The sequence below is a fragment of the Lipotes vexillifer genome, unplaced genomic scaffold (genome assembly GCF_000442215.2).
Source record: "Lipotes vexillifer unplaced genomic scaffold, Lipotes_vexillifer_v1.1 scaffold387, whole genome shotgun sequence".
In the NCBI taxonomy this organism is placed as follows: domain Eukaryota; kingdom Metazoa; phylum Chordata; class Mammalia; order Artiodactyla; family Lipotidae; genus Lipotes; species Lipotes vexillifer.
This window is the reverse complement of record NW_006795399.1, coordinates 3,308,235-3,335,678: the sequence shown is the minus strand read 5'-3', so window position 1 is coordinate 3,335,678 and position 27,444 is coordinate 3,308,235. Positions and strand designations below refer to the sequence as shown.

The following is a 27,444-nucleotide window of genomic DNA, read 5'->3' as shown; positions in this document are numbered from 1 at the left end:
ACACAAGCACAATATATTCTATAATTTATTTTATGGGCAATTATACCGGTTTTTATCAAGGGCTCTAATATTAAAGCATTAAAATGTTTTAATGCTAGACATATTGGAAACCTAAAACATCTCTTGCTGAAAGCATAATACCAGTCTTTCTACTCATTCTGAGTTAGGATGGACTAATGAGTCTTTAGTAATTAAAAAAAATTTTTTATTTACTTGGCTGCGCTGGGTCTGCAAACTTGTAGCTGCAGGATGTGGCATCCAGTTCCCTGAACAGGGATGGAAATGGGGTCCCCTACATTGGGAGCACAGAGTCAGCCACTGGACCACCAGAGGAGTCCCAAGTCTTTAGTAATTTTGTATTCAGGAGTTTTAATTGACCAGTCACTGTTTTCCAAAAAGACTGAACAATACATAGTAAACAGAAGCTCAGATGAGGAATTTTACACAATAGTCTTTAATATTTTTTCTTAAAAAATTAGAAAAGAGAAAGAAATAAAAGGCATTTCAGTGTGTTGACTGTATTATATAATTTGTTTTATATAAATCAAAACAAAAACAAAAACAAAAACGGACTGTGGCAATGGAGAAAACAATGTTATAGGTAGTGCAAAGGAAGGAAAATTTTCATAACTCACAGAAAGCACCAGCCTGATAGCTTGCTTCTCAGTGTTTCTCAAAAGACAGAATGTAAACCAGAATGACTGTTTTGTTAGGTTGGTTGTAAAACCAGGCAAAAGAAATCTGACACTTCAGAATCTATCACATGAAATCAAATACAGAAGAAATGAAACCTTTAAAATTAAATTTAAGTGTCTGGAGATATAGAGAGTCCACGTGTTTTGACAAGAACAAAAGGTTTTATGCTGGTAAAGTTGGTTATTTTTTCTAAATTGCTTAGAAAATTGTTCTGAGGGAAGAAGTTAGGAGCTACAATTGCCAACAGTTGTAAAAAATACTAGGCCCTAATATTGTAACATAGTAACTCATATCTTTTGAACTAAAGTTTTAGTAGGTGTAGATGCTCATTTTAAAATAATTTTTTAAAAGACAAGCAGCGGGGTGTGGCCTGACCAATAAAAATATCAGTAAGCAAAATTAGGGAGTGACTGAATACACACTCCAGGTATAATTGACTTAAGTGTCTAAGACTTAAGAACAAAACGCTCATTCACCTAGAAATATGGAGGCTGAATCTGGTGAACTGACATCAAAATCTTGGGCATATTACTGCTCACTTACCTCCATATATGGCAACTGGTAGAAGTGAGTACCTATATCAGAAATCTTAGAATTATAATATTAAATTTTACAAATTAATCTGCAATCCACTTATATCCTATTATTGCTCCTTCCAGGAACCTGAATATTCTCCTTTGGTGGTTTCAGGAATCTTTTCAACATAATTATTTTTCAAGAAAAGAAAATTTTGCTTTGAGCATTAAGACACATACACAGTTCTGCTATATTTATTAAATGGCTCTTGAAGTATTTGATTCTTGGTTGAAGGGAGAAGATATCCACATTGGTAAAAAGCGAGTTGTTATCTTCAGAAGTCTTTTTGTAAATCTAAAATAGAACAGATTTTTATCAAGGATAGTAAAGGAAAACAAAACAAAGCCCATTTATTTCACATCCTGATTTGCTTAATGCTTCCATTAAATTCACATCATGCATAAAGATTTGCTTTCACATTTGCTGAAGCCAACATTATAGGCTGAGCTAGTACAGAACAAGAATACAAAGGACTTAATATCACCAGTTGGAATGGCAGCTTCAATGAGGCTTTCCAAGTTCAGAGTCATCACTGTTCATTCAACAAGCACATATTTGAGTGGCTACTATGAGTAGAGCATTATCTTAGGCACTACTTTTTAACCACCACACATTTTGTTAAAAAATGAAGTGGAGGGCTTCCCTGGTGGCGCAGTGGTTGAGAGTCCGCCTGCCGATGCAGGGGACACGGGTTCGTGCCCTGGTCCGGGAAGATCCCACATGCCGCGGAGTGGCTGGGCCTGTGAGCCATGGCCGCTGAGGCTGCGCGTCCGGAGCCTGTGCTCCACAACGGAAGAGGCCACAACAGTGAGAGGCCCCCCTACCCCAAAAAAAAAAAAAAAAAAAAAAAAATGAAGTGGAAAGGGAGTTTGTATTTTTATAACACTGCCAGTTTTCTATGGTATCCATCAATCTCTTGAATAATATTCACCGTTGAATTTTTTCCTTTTGGCTTACACATATGCTCAGGCGTCTCCTATTCGAAGAACACTTCCTTTGACACTGCTATCCTCCTAGCACCTCCTTCTCGCTCTTATATCCAATAGGATTTTATCAGTTCTCTACTGCATTTGACACTTGATAATCTCCTTGAAACTTTCCTTTCCCTTGGCTTCTGTGACACTTTTACTTAGATCTTTCAACTTCCAAAAAATCATTACCAAGTTTTAAGGATGGCTCCAGTATTTGCACTTTTTGGAGATCTCCAACTCTACTGTCCTAATACTAATAGCTCAATTGATCTCTTGGGCTCTAGTCTATCCCCTGCTTCTCCCCAGATATACTGTTGCTAGATTTATCTTTCTATTATAGATAAAACTACAAATCATTGCACTCCCTTTCTCAAAAACCTTTAATAGCTTCCCTGTCCCACCTGTACCTTTACCTCATCAAATCTCTGCTTGCGGAAATCCTACTCATACCTCAAGGTATGATATATTAGCATTGGGGATTAGAATTTGTACAGCAGCTCACTGAAATAGAGTTCAAACACCACCCTTTTCATATAAAATCTTCTCAGGTTCTCTCAATCAGATGAGATCTCTTAGCATTTTGTACTTCTTTGTTTTGTACCAGTTAGTACTCCTTAAGGGCAGAGGAGCCATGATGTGGAATTCATCTTTGTATAATTCATTTTTGTTTCCCTCATAGTACCTGACACATAGAAGGTGTTAAAATGAGTGTGTGCTGAATTGAATTAAGGGACCCCAGTTTTCAAAATACTAAGGATAGTGAGATAAACTAGTAACTTTTTTTGAGAGGAGAAAGATTACAGCTCTAAAAATTGTTCACTTGCTGGATGTTTTAAACTACCTGTACTAAGACCTAAATAGCTATAAGGGAAAGGTATAGAATCTTACCACTCTTCTTGAGAAGTTCTCCTTTTCGAGATTTATCCAGGTTTTCAAGAAACTGCTCAAAAACTTTTACAAAAGGACCTAGACTGGTCTTCTTGTAATCTAAATTATGAAGACCATGAATTATAATTAGCATTTTGGCAGCAAGAATAACATGAAAGTATAAGTTTCTTGTAAAAATTCTCTAAAATAGTGCTGTCCAATAGAAATATAATAAGAAATGTGTAATTTAAAACATTCTAGTAACCATATTAAAAAGGTGAAATTAATTTTAATAATGTATTTTATTTAACCCATTATATCTAAAATATCATTTCATCTAAAATATCATTACAACATGTGATAAAGATTGAAATATTTTACATTCTTTCACACTTCTTTGAAATCTAGTACTTTGTACTTAAAGTACATCTCAATTTAGATACTATATTGTCATTGGAAATACTTGATCTAGATTTAAATTATAAAATATAGATAAAAAAGCTCATATAACTAATTTTTCCAAACATACTTAAAAGTTCTCCAATAATTGAATCGATTATCAGTTTTTAAGTTTAAATTAATTAAAATTAAAAAAAATCTGTGGCTAATAGCCACATGTGGCTAATGTATTAGACGGTGCTGCTCTAAAACATCCAAACCACATGTACACATCTACTCTAGCAGTCAGTCATAGCATCATCTACTGCTATGTGTTAAGTCCCATCAAACATTCCTTTCTTTAGAAATTGTGGCTTTAATAATAAATAGTTTTACCAACAGAGCAAAACATTAAAAATGTGAAGTCAGGGCCATGCCTTCTGAAAACAATCAGAAGTTGATAGTCACATTCATTAAGTACAGGTATTCTTTGATCTATAAAATAGTCTTAAAAATGTACATAAAAATTTGAATACAGAATCTTAATCATCCATTTAATTAAACAATCTATAATTAATACCCAGAGGAGGCAAAAATCTAATTGAGGTCAAAATGAGATTTGGATTTTGTCTGCATGGAATTAAGAGTCCTCATAGGGGCTTCCCTGGTGGCGCAGTGGTTGAGAGTCCGCCTGCCGATGCAGGGGACACACGTTTGTGCCCCAGTCCAGGAAGATCCCACATGCCGCGGAGCAGCTGGGCCCGTGAGCCATGGCCGCTGAGCCTGCGCGTCCGGAGCCTGTGCTCCGCAAAGGGAGAGGCCACAGCAGTGAGAGGCCTGCGTGCCGCAAAAAAAAAAAAAAAAAGAGTCCTCATAATAGTTTACTGGAAAGAGTAAAAAAAGAAACTAGGGACTTCGCCCTTGGTCCAGTGGTTAAGACTACATGCTTCCACTGCAGGGGGTGTAGGTTCGATCCCTGGCTGGGGAATTAAGATCCCGCATGCCACATGGCCAAAAAATTAAACAAACAAACAAAAAATCTTAAAACAGAAAACAAAACAAAAAAAGAAACTATACTTAAAAATTTTTTTAGTAAATGTTATCTGACTTACTTGGGACTGGAAAAGGAATCTTGATGAGAGTATTAAGGATGAATATCTCAATTGTGGCAATTATGAAAGTAGATTATAATTTTGTTCTAAATTTTTAATATATAAATTTTCTTAAGATAAATAAACTTATACCAAAGAAACAATTTAGTTTGGGTTCAACCACATTGTACTTTGAAACTTTAATTCAAGATTGTAAGCTCCTTGGATGAAGGCCTCTATATTTGTTTCACCATTGCAGAATATATAATAAGCTCTCCATATAATTATTAAACAAATACAAATTAAACAAATATTTACAACTGCCTATTATACAATATATTGAGTACTATGCTAAATTATAAAAATGTATAAGCCATACTACTTGGTCTCAAGAAGTTTTTATTTTTTATTATTATTATTTTTTCTTTGCGGTACGCAGGCCTCTCACTGTTGTGGCCTCTCCCGTTGCGGAGCACAGGCTCCGGACGCACAGGCTCAGTGACCATGGCTCACGGACCCAGCCGCTCCGTGGCATGTGGGATCTTCCTGGACCGGGGCACGAACCCATTTCCCCTGCATCGGCAGGCGGACTCTCAATCACTGCGCCACCAGGGAAGCCCAAGAAGTTTTTATTTTTAAAAACTTATTTATTTGGGCCATGCTGTGTGGCTTGCAGGATCTTAGTTCCCCGACCAGGGATGGAACCCGGGGCCCAGTGGAAGCTCGGAGTCCTAACCACTGCACTGCCAGGGAATTCCCTCAAGAAGTTTTGGAATGAACTGGAAAAACAACTCCTATATGTAGTGATAGAAAACAATATATAATTAAAGGCCAAACAGGCATATGGATAAGTATGAGTCCAAAGAATTGACCAGAGCTTCCCTGGGGGTGCAGTGGTTGAGAATCCACCTGCCAATTCAGGGGCCATGGGTTCAAGCCCTGGTCCAGGAACATCCCACATGTGGAGCAACAAAGCCTGTGCGCCACAACTACTGAACCTGCGTGCCACAACTACTGAAGCCCACAGGCCTAGAGCCTGTGCTCTGCAACGAGAAGCCACCGCAATGAGAAGCCTGTGCACCTCTATGAAGAGTAGCCCCAGCTCGCCGCAGCTAGAGAAACACTGCATGCAGCAACGAAGGCCCAACACAGCCAAAAATAAATAAATAAAATTAATTTAAAAAAAAAAAAAAGAAAAATGGAATTGACCAATCAAAGTTGACTGAGTGGCTATGAACTAGGTCTTATAAAAAAGATTTAATTAGAGAGAGAGGAGAGTGGAGAACATTCCAGGATTTGAGAAGTAGAGGGAAGGAGCAAATGGTACTAATCTGAAAATGGACAAAAGCTTACAATCACAGAAACTAAAGAAATAATAAGGAACTTACATATCACCTATTCCAGCCTCCCACTACCTCTAGAGCATCCCTGATTTACTGATGGCTATTAGCCTTTATGAATACTTGAAATGATAGGCAGTGCAGTTTATGTTTGAACACTTGTATTTATTACAAAGCTTCTCCTTATAGGGAGCCAAAACTTGCTTGCTCAAAACCTCTGAACAAAGGAAAAAGATGTCCACAAAGAGGTAATATTAAATTTTAAAAGTTGTGTTACAGTAATATATACACTTGGTTAAAAAAAGTAAAATAGTCCTAACAGGTTTATAGTGGAAAAAAATAGTAGCCTCCTGCCCTAATTCTGACCTCTCCATCTTCTTGAATGGCAACTACTTTTTTCTTTCCTAGCATTCACTTCTAAAAATGAATACTTCCATTGTTACTTAGAAATCTAAGGCCATTCTTCCTAGCTCTATGGCTTTTTTGTTGGGGAGGGATAGTAGGAAGGGGTCTGAAAGCTCTTAAGATCTCTTAATTCTCAGTGTTAAATTTCAAAATGATGTGCCTTAGTGTAGGCACATCATTCTTATTATGCTGAGCCCTTTCAACAAAGGGCTCATTTCTGGGATGTTGTCCTATATAATTTTGACAATTCTTTCCTCCCTGTTTTATTTATTCTTTTTCTGTCAGATATTAGACCTCCTGAACCAGTCTTTAATTTCATCTTTCTTCTCCTTAAAAAAACAACTAACTTGTCTTTTTTTGTATTACTTTCTGGGAAATCTCAACTTTTCTCTTCCAGCCCTTCCATTGAATTTTTTATTCAAATGGTGATTTTTTTGATTTTTAAGATCTCTTTCTTATTCTCTGAGTGTTTCTTTTTCATAGCATTCTGGTCTTGTTTCATGGATACACTATCTTCTCTTATTCTCTGAGGATATCGTTTTTCTTTTTAATATAAATTTATTTATTATATTTATTTTTATTTTTGGCTGTGTTGGGTCTTCGTTGCTGTGCGTGGGCCCTAGTTGCGCAGGGTCCTAGGTGCGCAGGCTTCAATAGATGTGGCACGCAGGCTCAGCAGCCGTGGTCCGCAGGCTCTAGAGCACAGGCTCAGTAGTTGTGGTGCATGGGCTTAGTTGCTCCGTGGCATGTGGGATCTTCCCAGACCAGGGCTTGAACCCACGTCCCCTGAACTGGCAGGCAGATTCTTAACCACCACACCACCAGGGAAGACCAGATATCGTTTTTTTTAAAAAAAGGTTTCCTGGGCTTCCCTGGTGGCACAGTGGTTGAGAGTCCGCCTGCCGATGCAGGGGACACGGGTTCGTGCCCTGGTCCGGGAAGATCCCACATGCTGTGGAGCGGCTGGGCCCGTGAGCCATGGCCGCTGAGCCTGCGCGTCCAGAGCTTGTGCTCCGCAACGGGAGAGGCCACAACAGTTAGAGACCCACATACCACAAAAAACAAAACAAAACAAAACAAAACCAAAAAAGGTTTCCTTGTTCCTTGCATTGTCTGTTTTCCCTGAGTTCTTTTTTCCAGTTTATTTATGTTGGAGACTTTTCCCCAATATTTTAAACAGAATGCTTGTAATCATTCTACAAATAATGATGGTGGAATGTACTTGTTTACGTATTATGTTAGAGCTAGAATATATGAAGTGATATTTGAACTTGGAATCTGAAAAAAGGGTAGCAACATTTGACTAAAAAGGTCAGAGATGAGAGATCTGCACTGCCCATTACAGTAGTCACTAGCCACATGAGGCTATTTAAAGTTAAATGAAATTAAAAATCCAGTTTCTCACATTTCAAGTGCTCAAAAGCCACATATGGCTAGTGATTACCATTTGGGCCATGCATAACATTTCCATCATCACAGAAAGTATTATTGGACTCTACTGCTATAGTGTCTCTTGGGTGTTGGTATAAGATTTGACTTTCACTAACAGGAAGTTTTATATTCCCAGCTCCTTCAAATTCTTGAATATACAATTCAATCACAGTTTAGACATGTAATTAACAGAACACTCATCTAGATATAAAAACAAAGTAGAGAACAAAATATTGCATATATAGTAGTTGTTAAATAAATAGTTGTTGAATATAAGACTGTGAGATTCACTACTGGGCATATACCCAGAGAAAACCATAATTCAAAAAGACACATGCACCCCAATGTTCATTGCAACACTATTTACAATAGCCAGGTCATGGAAGCAACCTAAATGCCCATCAACAGATAAATAGATAAAGAAGACGTGGTACATATATACAATGGTATATTACTCAGCCATAAAAGAAATGGAATTGGGTCATTTGTAGAGACATGAATGGATCTAGAGACTGTCATACAGAGTGAAGTAAGTCAGAAAGAGAAAAACAAATATCGTATATTAATGCATATATGTGGAACCTAGAAAAATGGTACAGATGAACTTGTGTGCAGGGCAGAAACAGAGACACAGATGTAGAGAACAAACGTATGGACACCAAGGGGGGGAAGTGGCAGGGGGTGGTGGTGGTCGTGGGATGAATTGGGAGATTGGGATTGACATATATACACTAATATGTATAAAATGGATAAGTAATAAGAACCTGCTGTATATATAAAAAAAAAGACTGTGAGATTCAAACAACTATCAAAACCAACTGACAATTTAATCTTACAATATAGATCCTGGCATTCAGATGTTACTTGTGAATATCTGTTGACTCAAATTGGATTCAACAGCACCATTCGGGCAATTGATGAAGGACAGAAACATTGCTATAATATTATTTGTTACTGAGCTGGTTTCAGGATAAACATTGATCTATTCTGGTCTGAATCCAAGGTGAGTTAACTACTGGAGTCACAGAAAGATGTCTATATAGAAAGATTATGTTAAAGTAAGACTTCAATATATTAACCTACCTCTGGTTCTATGTTTGATATCAGATTCAGCTCCGTTCTCTTTTTCTTCTTCTTTAGTGGAAATAACATCCAATTCATGGCAAATGGAACTACAGATAGTAGAATAAGATAATTTTAAAGTTGGTTCTTGGTCAACATTGCCCAGTGTATGAAAGCACATGAATCGCACAAGATTTTCTGTGAAAAACTTGTGTGGCCAACTAAATTTGGGATATTCTAAACACGATAATCTCTTCTTGGAGTTTTCCATGCACATTAGCATATTAAAGACCAGGAAATTTTGTAGTAAAGAACTTTTAATCTGCTTAAGTCAGCATTTCCCAAACTTATTTGAACTCTTTTTTTGCATAATAGCAGCTGAAAAACTTGTTTTCTATGGAACTCACTAGGAAATGTTGCTCTGCCAGGGCATCATCATACAGCCTCAGAGAAGCTGCCTCTCTTGAAGGGATCTAATCCAACATACGTCACATTTATAACAACAATCACAAACAAAAAATGAGTGATCAGTAATCTGGAACATACCTTATGGTTGGAACAGTAAATGGATCAAACTGATCCACTTTCTGTAAATCAATAGGCACAGAAATGCGACCTGTGAGAATCAAAAGTTATAAACTGAAGACTGTGGAATACAGATCATTATAAGCTGTCTCCTATGAGTTATTTTTGGCTAAAATTTTAATCTAAGGCTTAGAAAAGAGGGTTAGACTCATCTGTTAAGAACAGTATTTAGGCACATCTTTTTTTTTTTTTTTTTTTTAACAATAATTAATTCATAGTCATTTTTTTTTTTTGTGGTACAAAGGCCTCCCACCGCTGTGGCCTCCCCCGCTGCGGGGCACAGGATCCGGACGCGCAGGCCCAGCGGCCATGGCTCATGGGCTCAGCCACTCTGCGGCATGTGGGATCTTCCCGGACCGGGGCACGAACCCGTGTCCCCTGCATCGGCAGGCGGACTCTCAACCACTGTGCCACCAAGAAAGCCCTAGGTGTGTCTTTTATTTCTCTTAACAAAACACCAAAAAATAGATGTGAAAGACTGTTGAGCTATTACCTAGTTGCTGTTATTTCTACTTTTATTTCTATCTTCCTATTCCCTATATCCTCCTATATTTAAGTACAACAGTCTCAAATTTAGAGTCCTCAAAATGGAACAGAATAGATGGAAATAGTTCATTTCATTACCTTGAGTTATTTGCTGAAATTGAAAAGACACCTATGTGTTGGCAGGTCTGAAAAGGGGCTGTATAAATGTATACACTACAGAGTCACTGTAGATTACTAAAGGAAACAAGGCAATTTGGGTGTATTTAAAAAAAAATTATTTATGGGACTTCCCTGGTGGCACAGTGGTGTGTTAGTTTCTGTGCAATGGTGTGTTAGTTTCTGCTTTATAACAAAGTGAACAAAGTTGCTGGCTGCACTGCGAGGCTTGCAGGATCTTAGTTCCCTGACCAGGGATCAAACCCGGGCTCCATGAGTGAAAGCGCCAAGTCCTCACCACTGGACCACCAGGGTATTCCCCACAATTTGTTTTAAGACTGTGGACAAGTCACTTTAACCTCTTGGGCCACTGTTTTCTCATCTGTACAATGAGAGCTATTGTTCTGTGATTTCTAAGTTCCTCTCCAACTCTACTTCTAACAATGAACCTCAGAAACCCAACTAAAAATTATTTACATAGAGGAAACTCATCAGGCAGCTACTAATCAACAATTGAAAAGTCAGTGAACACGGGCATTAGCTGACAGAACAAGTCTTCAACCTTTACTATTTCAGACATTCACACCCAGTGATATGCTTTCTAAAACAAAAAATAACTTTGATTTTTCTTTTATTTTCCTTACTTTCTTTACATAGTACCTGTTTTAGGATGAACACTAAAAGGGCTCTTCAGTAAATGATTGATTCCTTTGCTAACATTGATATCCAGTCGTGGAAAACAGTACTGGAGCATGATCTCCCACTCAAGCCAGGGTCCACATTTGTCATTTTTGCTGTTATTCTAAAAGTAGATGCAAATCCAGCGTGAGGATCAGTAGGAATTTTTGAGGATTTCTTTAAAGTGGTTAAAAAGTGATCTTCAACCATCTTTAACTTAGTAAGCAAAACAATCAGAATTTAATTAAAAATTGCATTATTGTATTTGTAACACAGATTTCAATGGAATATACCTGACATCTGCTGGCTGCTTTCTTCAAATGCTCCCAGCGCTGAAGTGAATTGTGATGCTTTTGGAAGCTTTGTTGAAGTTCATCATGCATTGGTGATGGGTCATTAAGGAACACACTCATTTAGGGCACATCAATGAACAACTTATTTTCAGTATGTATTACCACAAGGATATCTAAAGTTCACATAGAAAGTAATTATTGTTTTCTAAAACGCAAATATTAAACACATATCCTTAGAGAAATTCCCTTGTTAAACTATATTAGATATAACAAAGAATGCCAAAATAACTGTAAAGTTTAAGGTAAAACTGGTCCCTGGTCTGTACATATTTTGAGGATTATCCCACATCCTTTAAGTAGTCATTAATTTTAGGAGGATCAACTTTCAAAATGAGGAAATTTATTTACAAAACGGCCTCGCTTCTTATTGTATTCCAGACTAGAGAAACACAGGAGATGTTTTGTGTAAAAACATTAGACTTATAAACATATGAGAATATGTAGGCGGAACACACTTATAATATCATAGATCAATACAAGTAGCTCACATAGAAATGGTCTTGGGAAAGGATATTTTCAGGAACAAGGGCTAAAATCTTATCCCAGCTTTCTTTATTCTCAAGAATATCTTGATCAACCAAGGCATAGTCTTCAAAGTATTTTTTTATTATGTTTATAGATTTTCTGTAGGAATAACAATAACAAAGTCCCAACACTATTAGCAACACGTATGCCACATGGCTTTTGTCCACTTGGAAGGCTAGTACTTATTTTCACTGAATTTCTAAAACTTAACTAGATAAAACTGGAATTACATCTCTTCACAGGGTTATAAGAGTTAAATGAGACACTCTAAGGGGAAAGAACCTAGCATAATACTTGGTTTAGACTAGATATTCAAGAAATGTTTACTTCTTAAACTCCACGCATCATTAGTTTGTAACAAGGGTGGAAAGCAACCAAGTCAGGACAGCATAATAATACATCAGTAGTAGGATGTGGGATACAGTCTATAGTTTCTACTCTGAATTGCTTGCTTTAACATCTCAACACTTATACAGTGCTTAGCAGTTTGAAAATAGACTTCACATCTACTGTTTATTTATTTACCCGCGGCCCCTGCAGTGGAGGCGCAGAGTCCTAACCACTGGACCGCCAGGGAAGTCCCTCTACTGTTTCATTTTATCTTTGCCACAACTCTGTGAGATAGATGGAGCAGACATTGTTCTCCCTATACTGATAAGAAACAGAGGCTCTAATATTTATCAAGGTTGTATTAAACTGGCAGAATAGGGATTCTTACTCCTAATACAAATCCTCTTTCCATTATCCTGGAGAAGTAGTGAATTCAGTGGAATCAAGCAGACCAGGACATGAATCCTGAATTTAATAATTACTTGTGTGAAGCCAAGCAAATTATACAATCTCTCCAAATCTCACTTCTCTCATCTGTAAATGGAGATATCATCATGTATCTAATGAGGTTGTTGTGAAGACCAATGAGAATATTTGTGAAGCACCTATCATGAATACTGGAGCATATAAAACAGACACTCAATTAACTCTAGCTATTATTATTGTAAAATGCTACCCCAGGAGACAAAATTAATCAGGTAATTCTAAAAGCACATGCAGGTAAATCAGACACAACTTAAACTTCATGGAGTCTTTTCCAACAGACCTGACAAAAGGATGAATTTTTTCACTTAGGTGAACTTTCTTTTTAACATCTTGACCACCCTGAAAAACAAACCATCACAAAAACACTTCGTGTATATTATGTAACACAAATGAAATAATTAAAACTTTCTTTAACGTGTTCTAAAGATATTGATTAAATTCTGTCAAAGTATAGAACCTTGGATGACATTTTATATAGTCTCAATACATGTAACTTTCTGAGTTAACTTTACTTGACATACTTGAACCAGAAAAGTAAACTAATCTTCCTTATGCCACAAAGGGGGATGCTTAACAGCAAAATATGAAGCATCTTAAAAAATGTAGCTACTATGATTTTAATTGATCTACTGGTAAAATCACCTACTCTGAAATAAAAATTCTTAAAAGATAGTTTAATTTTGTTACTAAACATACCAGGCTTGGTCATATCTAGCAAACAAAGAAATGTAAATATCATTAAGAAGACCTTACCTTTACAACACTCAAATATTCAACTATCCCAGAACGTACTGCAGAGGACAGTTTTCTAACTGATTCATCACAGACCCAGCAATGAACACCTCTCCTTCCAGAATATACCCAGAGACGATGTTTAAATCCAAAGTCCTCTGAGGAGGGGAGAAAAAATAGGTTTTAAAACAAATCTATGAATTCCTGGTTCTTGCTTACTTCTTTAGCTTCATTTTTTTAACCTCTTATCCACATGTACTCATCTTAACTATATTAGTTGACCCTTGAACAAAGTGGGGTTTGGGTGCCAAAGCTCCCCAGTCGAAAATCCATGTATAACTTATAGTGGGCCCTCCATAGAAACAGTTCCTCTGCATCAGTTCCTCTGTTTGCGGTTCCACATCTGCAGATTTAACCAACTACAGATCATATAGTGCTGTAGAATTTACTATTGAAAAAAAATCTGTATAAGTGGACATGCACTGTTCAAACCCTCGTTGTTCAAGGGTCAACTGTACATTATTTGTATTGGGTTGGCCAAAAAGTTCATTCGAGTCTTTTGTAACCTCTTACAGAAAACCCCGAATGAACGTTTTGGCCAAACCAATAGTTTCCCATGCCCCCCATGCTCTTGCCTTCAATTCTTTACCTATCCTGGTCTCTCTGCTAAGAATGTCTTCATGCCCCAGTACTTCCATTTCTCTCCCTGACCAACTGCCATTTATCTCTAAAGACCCAGTCTAGGGATATTAAAAGAGTTAATAAATTTAAAGTGTTTGGAACAGTGCCTGGTACATCATAAGCCCCCTATATAACAGTTAGCTATTATTATTATCATTATCATCCTCATCATCACCTCTTCTAGGAAGCCTCTTCTCATCTAATCTCTTCCCATTCCTGTATGCACTCCTGCTGTTCTATACCCCCATAGCATCCCGTGCATATTAATGCATATGTTATCCTGAATTTTCTTGTTTCCTCCTTAGACTGCATAACCTACCTGAAGTAAGAATTGTTATCTTTCATAGTTCCCTCATCTAGCACAGTACCTAGCTTGCAAGAGTTGCTCAATAGATTGAATTGGGAAAAAATTAAATGATTTGATCAATAGCTTTATCAAAGTTTTAACTACAACTTTATTCTAATCTTTTATTTTCCCTACCATATGTTTGAAAGAAACATGTTAGGGATTTATGAGATTTGACTATAAAATGGTATAGACAGGTTAATATTCAGAGGAAAACAGATTCTCGCATTTGACCCCACTCAGATACTGTTAATACTTGCCCTTCAATGCTCGGTCAATGATGTGTATGGCCATCGTCATGAGGGTCCAGCACTTAGAACATATGTCTGCAGAACTGGAGCAGAATCATCATTACTCATTGTCAGTGACACCACCCACCTACCATCAAAACACGTGGAACTCACCTACAACATCTCCTCACATCATCGTAGTCTGTCATGTCAATGTCAAACACCAGTTCTTTTTCCTGAGCCTGGAAAGCTCCCAGCTTCACTGTATTGTGTTGATTGGGCTACAAGTACAAAATAACAATCAGTTTCTATGACAGCTGCCATGCTGCCAGATATGCTTATTTTCTACCTACACAGAAAAAGTGGCCAAAGAGAATTGAAGAAACCATATAATGCCAAGTCTATGTCAGTTGAAGCTCACTGACTTGATCCTATACAACCAGAATTGATGACAGTGTAACTTTCATCTACTTAAAACAAGATGTGATAAATACATATTACCATATTTTTTTCTAGTTCCATTGAGATATAATTGACATATATGACATTGTATAATAAACATTTGTTGATCAATAGAAATCGTAACAATGAGTTTTTAGGTTTCTGATAAGGAAAAGTACAAATAATTAATGCCCTACTGCAAGGTATTTTAAGGACCTTTAATTGTTACTGGACATATAAGTAACAGAAATGTATTTTAAAATTTTCAATAATTCAAAAAGGTCTCTCCATTAGTCTGGTTCAAGCTGTAAGTAATCTCCTTTGAGGCGATGGACTACCTGGTAAAGAAGGTGGACTGAATACAAATACTTATTTGGCTTTCTCTAAACCTGTGCAAAAATAAATTTTTTTTGTTTTGTTTTTTGTTTTTTGCGATATGCGGGCCTCTCACTGTTGTGGCCTCTCCTGTTGCGGAGCACAGGCTCCAGACGTGCAGACTCAGCGGCCATGGCTCACGGGCCCAGCCGCTCCGTGACACGTGGATCTTCCCAAACCAGGGCACGAACCCGTGTCCCCTGCATCGGCAGGCGGACTCTCAACCACTGCGCCACCAGGGAAGCCCGTTTTTTTTTTTTTTAAAGAAAGGCACAAGTCTTTTATTCATTCACTTACTTTTTAATTCTTATTGAAGTATAGTTGATTTAAAATGTTGTGTTAGTTTCTGCTGTACAGCAAAGTGAATCAGTTTTAAATATACATATATCCACTTTAAAAAAAAATTTATTTATTTATTTTATTTATTTTTGGCTGTGTTGGGTCTTCGTTGCTGCGTGAGGGCTTTCTCTAGCTGTGGCGAGTGGGGACTACTCTTCGTTGCAGTGCGCAAGCTTCTTATCGTGGTGGCTTCTCTCGTTGTGGAGCACGGGCTCTAGGCGCGTGGGCTTCAGTAGTTGCAGTGCGTGGGCTTCAGTAGTTGCAACTCTCAGGCTCAGTAGTTGTGGCTCACGGGCTCTAGAGCACAGATTCAGTAGTTGTGGTGCACAGGCTTAGTTCCTCCACGGCATGTGGGATCTTCCCGGACCAGGGATTGAACCCGTGTCCCCTGCATTGTCAGGCGGATTTTCAACGACTGCACACCGTGGAAGCCCCTATTCACTCTTTTTTATCTTTCTTTTTTGGCATGCAGGATCTTAGTTCCCCGACCAGGGATGGAACTCGAGCCCCCTGCAGTGGAAGTGCAGAGTCTTAACCACTGGGCCACCAGGGAAGTCCCTATCCACTCTTTAGATTCTTTTTCTATATAGGTCATTACAGAGTATTGAGTAGAGAGTTCCCTGTGCTATACAGTAGGTCCTTATTAGTTATCTTTTATATGTAGTAGTGCGTATATGTCAATTCCAATCTCCCAATTTATTCCTCCCCCCTCCTTTCCCCCCTGGTAACCGTAAGTTTGTTTTCTACATCTATGACCCTATTTCCTTTTTTTTTTTTTGGCTGCGCCTCACGGCATATGGAATCTTAGTTCCCCGACCAGGGATCAAATCCGCACCCCCTGCGTTGGAAGCGCGGAGTCTTAACCACTGGACCGCCAGTGAAGTCTCTGTGATTGTATTTCTGTTTTGTAAGTAAGTTCATTGGCGTAAGTCTTTTTTTTTTTTTTTTTTTTTCGTTATGCGGGCCTCAAACTGTTGTGGCCTCTCCCGTTGCAGAGCACAGGCTCCGGACGCGCAGGCTCAACGGCCATGGCTCACGGGCCCAGCCGCTCCGCGGCATGTGGGATCTTCCCGGATCAGAGCACGAACCCGTGTCCCCTGCATCAGCAGGCGGACTCTCAACCACTGCGCCACCAGGGAAGCCCTGGCGTAAGTCTTTTAAAAAAGAACCAGAGAGGGGCCTGGTGCTGACCCGAGCAGCCCCTTTCCCTGCCTGACCTGCATGACCAGGCCCTTCCCCAGGAGGCACAGCTGGCTGAGGGACAGGCACTGGGTACCTCAGGGTGAGCAAAGGCCACGGGGCTAGGGGCACAGCCTGTACTCCCACCCTGAAGTTCCCCAACTGCACCTTTGTTGAATTGTGGTAGCTAGGAGGATCTTGGGGTGAAGGATGATGTATTGGCATTTGAAGCTGGGGCAAGAACCCTGAGCTTGGGTAAGGAGCAGGGGGAAGAAAATATTCTGGTCTTAAGTCCAGCTCTGTCCTTAGTAGGCTCTGGCTTCCTGCCCTGGCTTTCCTCTGATGCTATAAATTTTCTGGTCCCCCTGGGTCTGGAGACAGTGTTGCCTTCCATGTCTAGAGAAACTGTTGCAACCAACCTTTTCTAACACAATAAAGAGGTGTCCTGGAAAAAAAAAAAAAAGAACCTGAGAGGAGACAATACCACCACAATTTTTATAAGGAGAACCAAAAAACCGAATCTTCAGCTCTCAGTAAAGAATAAGAAGGAATCCAATTTATACCTCAGAATCCCCAAGAGTCTCAGGAATAGGTGACAACAGGCATCTCTGGAGGTGAGATTAAAAACAAGAGGATTGATTTAAAATCTACTTATGAAGCAGTTAGTTCCCCATAATGCTAAACTTACTCCGTGGAGCTAGGTGACTGTGCTTCCATTTCCCTGGCAAAGACACCTGAATTATTATCTGCAGAGTGTGAAACAGAGGGTCTCTGGGCTGGGGAGGGGACAACAGGCACAGTTGAAGAAGGATGTGTTGTACAGATATTCAGAGGATTAATTAGACCTTTACATGGGGAATGCTGAGACCCAGCCCTCTCCTCTGTACCCTTCCACTAACACCCCAGGCAGGAGACGGGAAGATTCCTTTCTGAAGACTCTGTCCAAGTGTGCCACGCACTGTTATTAGGCTCTAGGAATAGATAAGTGATCAACTGGAGTTTTCATTCTAGCAAAGACCTAGAGAAATTGACATCAGAGATTCGCCCCAATAAAACAGCCCAGCCAGATCACTCTGTAGTAAAGAAATCTCAGCCATGTATACAGAGTCTCCAATCAGCTTTTTAGTACTCTATTCTTAAATATAAGCAACAAGCAAAAAACTACCAGACGTATGAGGAAAACCTCTGATATGAAAGAGTGAAAAAACAGAAAAAATGCACCTTTAGAGAAAAGAGCCTGTGGAACAGAAAAAAATTTTAAAAACTATCATTGATATCCTCAGTGAGAGAAGATGTATCAATGAAAAAAGTACAGGATGTACTAAAAAAAAGTTCTTGGAAATGAAAATATAATAGCAGAAATGAAAAACTCTAAAGGAAATTGCCCAGAAAGTAGAGAAAAAGGAGACTAAAAAATAGGAAGAAAGGGCTTCCCTGGTGGTGCAGTGGTTGAGAGTCCGCCTGCCGACGCAGGGGACACGGGTTCGTGCCCCGGTCCAGGAAGATCCCACATGCCGCAGAGCAGCTGGGCCCGTGAGCTATGGCTGCTGAGCCTGCGCGTCCGGAGCCTGTGCTCCACAACGGGAGAGGCCACAACAGTGAGAGGCCCGCGTACTGCAAAAAAAAAAAAAAAAAAAGAAAAAAAAAAAAAAAAAAAAGGAAGAAAAAAAAGAATTAGAAGACCAGTCTAAGACATAAAATCGCCTTTAGGATTTCTAGAGACCAGAGAAAATAGGTAGGAAAAATTATATTAAAAATAAAAAGGGTCAGACCAGAGGGCAGACTGAAGAAGCAAGAAGAACTACAATCCTGCAGCCTGAGGAACAAAAACCACACTCACAGAAAGACAAGATGAAAAGGCAGAGGGCTATGTATCAGAGGAAGCAACAACATAAAACCTCAGAAAAACAATTAAATGAAGTGGAGATAGGCAACCTTCCAGAAAAAGAATTCAGAATAATGATAGTGAAGATGATACAGGACATCGGAAAAAGAATGGAGGCAAAGATCGAGAAGATGCAATAAATGTTTAACAAAGACCTAGAAGAATTAAAGAACAAACAAACAGAGATGAACAATACAGTAACTGAAATGAAAAATACACTAGAAGGAATCAATAGCAGAATAACTGAGGCCGAAGAACGGATAAGTGACCTGGAAGACAGAATGGTGGAATTCACTGCTGCAGAACAGAATAAAGAAAAAAGAATGAAAAGAAATGAAGACAGCCTAAGGGACCTCTGGGACAACATTAAATGCAACAACATTCGCATTACAGGGGTCCCAGAAGGAGAAGAGAGAAAGGACCCAAGAAAATACCTGAAGAGATTATAGTCAAAAACTTCCCTAACATGGGAAAGGAAATAGCCACCTGAGTCCAGGAAGCACAGAGATAAACCCAAGGAGAAACACGCCGAGACACATAGTAATCAAATTGGCAGAAATTAAAGACAAAGAAAAATTATTGAAAGCAGCAAGGAAAAAATGACAACATACAAGGGAACTCTCATAAGGTTAAGAGCTGATTTCTCAGCAGAAACTCTACAAGCCAGAAGGGAGTGGCATGACATATTTAAGTAATGAAAGGGAAAAACCTACAACCAAGATTACTCTACCTGGCAAGGATCTCATCCAGATTTGATGGAGAAATCAAAAGCTTTACAGACAAGCAAAAGCTAACAGAATTCAGCACAACCAAACCAGCTCTACAACAAATGCTAAAGGAACTTCTCTATGTGGGAAACACAAGAGAAGAAAAGGACTTATAATAACAAACCCAAAGCAATTAAGAAAATGGTAATAGGAACATACATATCAATAATTACCTTAAACGTAAATGGATTAAATGCTCCAACCAAAAGACACAGGCTCACTGAATGGATACAAAAACAAGACCCATATATATGCTGTCTACAAGAGACCCACTTCAGACCTAGGGACACATACAGACTGAAAGTGAGGGGTTGGAAAAAGATATTCCATGCAAATGGAAACCAAAAGAAAGCTGGAGTAGCAATACTCATATCAGATAAAATAGACTTTAAAATAAACACTGTTACAAGAGACAAGGAAGGACACTACATAATGATAATGGGATCAATCCAAGAAGAAGATGTAACAATTATAAATATATATGCACCCAACATAGGAGTACCTCAATACATAAGGCAACTGCTAACAGCTATAAAAGAGGAAATCAACAGTAACACAATAATAGTGGGGGACTTTAACACCTCACTTACACCAATGGACAGATCATCCTGACAGAAAATTAATAAGGAAACACAAGCTTTAAATGACACAATAGACCAGATAGATTTAATTGATATTTATAGGACAGTCCATCCAAACAGCAGATTACATTTTCTTCTCAAGTGCGCACAGAACATTCTCCAGGATAGATCACATCTTGGGTCACAAATCAAGCCTCAGTAAATTTAAGAAAATTGAAATCATATCAAGCATCTTTTCTGACCACAATGCTATGAGACTAGATATCAATTACAGGGAAAAAAGCGTAAAAAACACAAACACATGGAGGCTAAACAATACGTTACTAAATAACCAAGAGATCACTGAAGAAATCAAAGAGGAAATCAAAAAATACCTAGAGACAAATGACAATGAAAACACGATGATCCAAAACCTATGCAATGCAGCAAAAGCACTTCTAAGAGGGAAGTTTATAGCAATACAATCCTACCTCAAGAAATAACAAACATCTCAAACAAACAATCTAACCTTACACCTAAAGGAACTAGAGAAAGAACAAACAAAACACAAAGTTAGTAGAAGGAAAGAAATCATAAAGATCAGAGCAGAAATAAATGAAATCGAAACAAAGAAAACAATAACAAAGATCAATAAAACTAAAAAATAAATTTAAAAAAATAAAAAGGGTCAGAATGGCCATTATCAAAAAAATCTAGAAACAATAAATGCTGGAAAGGGTGTGGTGAAAAGGGAAACCTCCTGCACTGTTGGTGGGAACGTAAATTGATACAGCCACTATGGAAAACAGTATGGAGGTTCCTTAAAAAACTAAAAATAGAACTACCATACAACCCAGCGATCCCACTACTGGGCATATACCCTGAGAAAACCATAATTCAAAAAGAGACATGTACCACAATGTTCACTGCAGCACTATTTACGATAGCCAGGACTTGGAACCAACCTAAATGTCCATTGACAGATGAATGGCTAAAGATGTGGCACATATACAAAGTGGACTATTACTCAGTCATAAAAAGAAACGAAATTGAGTTATTTGTAGTCAGGTGGATGGACCTAGAGTCTGTCATACAGAGTGAAGTAAGTCAGAAAGATAAAAACAAATACCATACGCTAACGCATATATATGGAATCTAAAAAGAAAGGTACTGATGAACCTAGTTGCAGGGCAGGAATAAAGATGTAGACATAGAGAATGGACTTGAGGACACAGGGTGGGAGGGGGAAGCTGGGGCAAAGTGAGAGTAGCACTGACATATATACACTACCGAATGTAAAATAGTTAGTGGGAAGCAGCAGCATAGCACAGAGAGATCATCAGCTCGGTGCTTTGCGATGACCTAGAGGGGTGGGAGAGGGAGGCTCAAGAGGGAGGGGATATGGGGACATATGTATGCATATGGCTGATTCACTTTTTTGTACAACAGAAACTAACACAGTATTGTGAAGCAATTATACTCCAATAAAGTCTATTAAAGAAAAAAAAAAAGGAAAATTTCCCAGGATTGAAGGATACGAGCTCATGATCATATGTGTTCATCAGGTATCTAGCACAATAGATGAAAAAAGATGTACACCATTAGGGACAGAGGGGATAGATAGAAAATCCTAAGAGCAGGGCTTCCCTGGTGGCGCAGTGGTTAAGAATCTGCCTGCCAATGCAGGGGACACGTATTCGAGCCCTAGTGAGGGAGGATCCCACATGCCGTGGAGCAACTAAGCCCGTGCGCCACAACTACTGAAGCCCACGTGCCTAGAGCCCATGCTCCGCAACAAGAGAAGCCACCTCAATGAGAAGCCCGTGCACCACAACGAAGAGTAGACCCCGCTTGCCGCAACTAGAGAAAGCCCGCACATACCAACAAAGACTCAATGCAGCCAAAAATAAATAAAACAGATACAACATTAAAGAAATAAAAAAAAATTTTTTTTTAAAAGAAAATCCTAAGAGTTTCCAGGTCCAACACAATGGAACAGGAATCAGAATGGCATTAGTCTTCTTAACAGCAACATTGGAAGCTCGAAGATAATGTAGCAATGTCTTCAAAATTCTGAGGGAAAATGATTTACAAACTCAATCATTAGTTAAGCATAAAGATAGAATGAAGACATTTTCCAGATACAGAAGGTATGAAATATTTTGTCTTCCATGCACCTTTTCTTAGGAATCTCCTGGAGGATGTGCTCCACCAAAACAAGGGAGTAAACCAAAGACAGAACATAGGATCTAGGCAACAAGGATCACAGGAGAGGTGAAAGGAAACCAGGGTGATTACAAGTTCATATTTACCCGTCAGGCTTAGAGAGGAGGAGTTAAGAAGGCTGCAGGAGAAATTTCTTCAGGATGAAACTGACAAAATACTTGATGGATCTGAATACATTGGGAGATTTATATAATTAGCAGTTTGGGGTTGAATTAGTGATCTAATCCTAATTTTTAACAAACATACTAAGAGCATGTGGTAATAGGAAGGTTCTCTGTATGGTGAGGGTAGGGGGTGAGACTAAAAAAACCCTAAACTCTCATCTGCCAGAATGGAAAGTCAGTAGATAATACTTAAAATGGAGAAACAGAAGAAATATAATCATGTTATTTAGAGACAAGGAGACAAATACATTAACAATCAGTAAAAAGAAAATGCTTGCCTCTGGGGAGCAAAAACTAGGGGGAAAAGTAGGAGACCTTAAAAAAAAAAAGCCTAATTAATAGTAGTTGATTCTGTAAACTACGCGAATATGTAACTGATAAAAATCACAAACAAAACACACAAAAAAGGTGTACAGATGCCTCTGTCTTGGTCCAATTTAAAAAATGACACTATACCCCCCCTTCTGTGCTAGGGAGAAGGAGTAGAGTGACAACTTGACCCTTCTACAGAGACTTCAGTTTTTTGTTTTTAGTTTTTTTTCTTGCGATATGCGGGCCTCTCACTGCTGTGGCCTCTCCCGCCGTGGAGCATAGGCTCCGGACGCGCAGGCTCAGCGGCCATGGCTCACGGGCCCAGCCACTCCGCAGCATGTGGGATCTTCCCGGACCGGGGCACGAACCTGTGTCCCCTGCATCGGCAGGCAGACCCTCAACCACTGCGCCACCAGGGAAGCATGAGACTTCAGTTTTAATCTCCACCTCTGAAGAGGAGTAAACTGTTCCAAAGCATTTTCCCTGCCTGCCTTATCTTACCTCTTCTTCTCCCCTTCCCCTGGAATTTAGAGTCAGAAAACCTGGATTCAGGTCCTATCTCCCTCATTTAGAAATTGTGTGACCTAGGGCAAATTATTGAAGTTCTCCTTTATAAAAAGAATAATGAGGGCGCTTCCCTGGTGGCACAGTGGTTGGAAAGTCTGCCTGCCGATGCAGGGGACGTGGGTTCAAGCCCTGGTCCGGGAAGATCCCACATGCTGTGGAGTGGCTGAGCCCGTGAGCCACAACTACTGAGCCCAAGGGCCACAACCACTGAAGCCTGCGCACCTAGAGCCCGTGCTCCGCAACGAGAGGACACCGCAATGAGAAGCCCACGCACTGCGATGAAGAGTAACCCCCGCTCGCCGCAACTAGAGAAAGCCCGCGCACAGCAACAAAGGCCTAACACAGCCAAAAATAAACAAAATAAATTTATATATAAAAAAAAGAATAATGAGGATTGATATGAAAAACAAGTTATACAACATATGAAAAAGCTCCATACGAAAGCTATTATTTCATGTGTATATTTTCCCCACCATGTGTGTATTTTTAAGGAGAGGAAGAAGGGCAATTTTGGTATGTTTATTCATTCAGCAGATAATTACTGTGTACTCTCTGCCTAGCAGTATTCTAGGCACTTAGAATGTATCAGTGAGGTGAGCGGGTAGGAGGAATGGCAGGCTGTAGACGCCTCACTGAGTAAGGACTTGAAGGAGGTGAGGGAATGAACCAAGAAGATATTTGGGGAAATGGGTTCTAGGCAGTGGAAACTGCTTGAGCACGGGCCATTGTGGCAGGTGAGGAGTGACTGAACAGGAGAGAGGGGCTCTTACTTGGAGTGAAATGGGGAGCCACTGGAGAACGGTTTCGAGCAGAGGAATCATGACAATCTTACTTGTTTTAAAAGGATCCTTCTGGCTGCTGTGTTGAGAATAGAGTCTAGAGTCTACAGGAGCAAAGTGTTAGAAAGTTTTTACAGTAATTTAGATTAGAGATGGTGATGATGATGGTAGCAGCACTAGTAGCAGTGGTTGGATTTTAGATATTGTTATGTTAGAGCTAAAGAGATTTCCTAGTGAACAGATACAGGTGTGAGAGAAATAGAGAAATCAAGAATGATTCTCTCCAATGCCCTCTGTGCTCAACCATGCTGACTTCCTAGTCTTTTAGCCAGATACTCTTTTTTTTGTCCTAGTGAGAATACAACCAATTCACTTCCAAACTATTTCCAGTCAGTAATGTAAAGCATCAAAGGACAATCTGTGGCTCTTCAACTAAAATAAGCTCTAAAAATTTATCTCAAAATGCTAGGGGCACCAATCCATTCTTGGTTTAAAAAACAACAAACTACATAAAAAATCGATTTCTTACTCTGTGGGAATATACCGCGCCTATATCAATCTTGTACGGATTCATTTTCTGCATCTCCTTTTCCAGATCACTCTGGTTGTTGAAGGATTGGTAACGAATGTAAATATCATCTTTCAATGTGAAGGAAAATTCACGGTGTTGAAAGTAATTCTTTACCACTGCAAAATAAATGTACACTTTAAAAGTTAATTTGGTACTTTACCCAGCTCAGAGCATTAAAACATTAACCAGTGAGAAGATATATATTTTTTCTTTCTAATTTGTGCTTTTGTCAGTATAACTACAGTAACTGCAAACTTTTTTATTCTAAAAAGCACATTTTACATCACAGTCCAACAAACACATATATAATGTGTATACATATATAAAAGTGAAACAAAGGTTTTGCCAAAAACGTCTACCCTGAGTGTTCTTTTTAAGACTTTTTTTTTAAATTAAGGCTGAACTGCACTGACACATCATAATCACCAAAGTCCCTAGTTCATCTTAGGGTTCGCTTTATGAAGTGAATAGTGTTGCACGTTCTACGGGTTTGGACAATAGTATGATGACATAAAATCATTATAATGTCATACAAAGTATATTCACTGCTCATAAAAACTTCTGTATTCTATGTATTCATCTCCCCTCCCCTGCAAACTCCTGGCAACCACTGATCTTTTTATTGTCTCCATTGTTTTGCCTTTTCCAGAATGGCATATACACGGAATCATTTTTCTTTTTTCCTTGAAGAGAGGGGTTCAAAGCCTTTATGCCTATAACACCACTCATGGCCCAGCCACACGTGGACTGGACAGGCTCCAGGTGGCAAACTCCCCCACTGAAAACTGTAACTTTCCTTCCAGTACTGAGCCCTGTCCCACTGGTCCTGCCCAGCAGCCACGTGCAGGTGAAGGGGGGATACGTGTTGGGTATCTGTTCATAGGAAGGCCACAAGTTTTGTGCCCCATGTCACAGTGAACCCTGATTCCTGTCGGATGTGTTGTAAACAGATGAGCCATTTCTTCAGACCCCCTGCTCTGAGCACACCCCAGAGAAGATATTTTTAATCAGTCCTCTGTGCTCAGCACTGTGCTACATGTTAAAAAAAAAAAAGACAAGAACTAGTTCCTAATTTGAAGGGGTTTACCATCCCGCATCTAACAGGGAAAAGTAAAAATGAGGAAAAAGATGCAGAAATATTTTCAATACGTAATACCACCTCTCTTTCCTCGGTGGGCACTAGTAAATTCCTGGGAAGAGTTAAGTACCTCTCCTCTTTTAGGAAATGCCCCTCTGTCCCTGAGCTGATCACGCCTCTGCAGCTTCATGCTATGACCCGGTAACCCCCCTTGGCTGCAGATAAACACCGAACCGAAAGTGAGTCCGACCACTTGAGTCTGACCAAGGAGTGATAGGAGCAGCGGCTCTGCCTTACAATGCGTAGCGGTAGGCTGGTCGTTACAACCTCTCTCGGCCCATTTACACCTCAGAGGTGAGGGGGAGGGCTCAAGATAACGCACGACGGTGCCCGGCACAACGCCTGGCGCACGGGAGGCGCTTCATATTGTCATTCCAAGGTACCCTCCTGAAACCTCACGTTCCCCTCCCAACCCACTTCCCACCCCGCTCCCCGCCTCCATCACCTCCGCCATGGGAAAGAGCCTTCGGTAATAAAGCTTAAGCAGCTCGGGCAGCTCGACGGGGTCAAACACCTCCATGAGGCGCGGAACTCAACCCAGGGAGGCCTGCCGCGAGAAATGGCGGGAACCACACAGCCGGAGCCCCCGCCACTGCGCAGGCGCATCGTGGCCGCGGCCGACGGTCTGCAGGGGCCACTGGGAATTGTAGTTCCCATTCGGAGGTCCGCCTGAGCGAGGGAGGCGCTCCCGCGGTCTCCACCCGCCCGCTTTGACACTCCACTGCTCAGGTGGGCAGAGGGACGCTGCGCCCGTTCCAGAGATATCTTCTGCCTAAAGGTGAGCCTTGGAGCATATAGATTTAGGTTATTAAGATGAAGTAAAAGAGATGTTCTCCGCTAACTTTATGACTGTTTTAGAAACAACACATTTAAACAATGTTAACCAATATCTCTTTTAAGATTAAAAAAAAATTTATTTATCTTTGGCTGAGTTGGGTCTTCGTTGCTGCGCATGGGCTTTCTCTAGTTGCGGGAATGGGGGCTACTCTTCGTTGCGGTGCGCGGGCTTCTCATTGCAGTGGCTTCTCTTGTTGTGGAGCATGGGCTCCAGGCGTGCAGGCTTCAGTAGTTATGGTACATGGGCTCAGTAGTTGTGGCTCGCGGCCTGTAGAGCACAGGCTCAGTAGTTGTGGCGCGCGGGCTTAGTTGCTCCGTGGCATGTGGGATCTTCCCGGATCAGGGCTCGAACCTGTGACCGCTGAGTTGGCAGGCGGATTCTTAACCACTGTGCCACCAGGGAAACCCAACCAATATCTTTTAAAGAGGGTTTGGAAATTAGTTCTTTGTAGAATTACTAGGTTCAATATGTGGAAATAAATGATGACCAACCAAATGAGAAAAACAAAAGCTATTTATTCAAGAGCTTGCTATATTTAGAAAGGGAGTCAGCCACCATCACTTGTATTTTGGCAGAGACTCATAGACAGTCAGAGGAGGGGAAAAGATTAATAGTGAAAAAAGGGAAGGTTTCAGGTATGTCCTGATTCAAGGCTGTTTTCATGGGTAAGTTGTAGGTGGGCTAACTCAAGAGAGGGGCATCCTATGTGATTGGTTAGGGGTGCATATGTGGCTTTCTCTGGTTGGTCCTAAGTTGGAAGTGGGGACAAAAATTAGGGAAGCTCTCAGTTGTTAATCAAGTCCTGGATATTTTGAGCAGATTGTTATATGGGTTATTTGGCTTCCTGGACTATCACTAGACATTGCAGTCTGACTTCCTACAAGTCTGACTTAAGCAG

At 39.8% G+C, this 27,444-nt stretch overlaps 1 protein-coding gene across 1 annotated transcript; it reads right to left on the bottom strand.

Moving 5' to 3' along the window:
• Positions 1-1,546: 1,546 nt before the first annotated feature.
• Positions 1,547-26,228, bottom strand: PRIM1 (DNA primase subunit 1). Its single transcript, XM_007467696.1, has 13 exons — positions 26,126-26,228; positions 24,529-24,686; positions 14,580-14,686; positions 14,436-14,509; positions 13,170-13,306; positions 12,697-12,755; positions 11,590-11,699; positions 11,016-11,107; positions 10,705-10,846; positions 9,364-9,433; positions 8,839-8,927; positions 3,132-3,230; positions 1,547-1,566 (listed from the first exon to the last, which is right to left on the bottom strand). The coding sequence occupies exons 1-13, from the start codon at positions 26,226-26,228 to the stop codon at positions 1,547-1,549; spliced, it is 1,260 nt and encodes a 419-aa protein (XP_007467758.1).
• Positions 26,229-27,444: the final 1,216 nt, after the last annotated feature.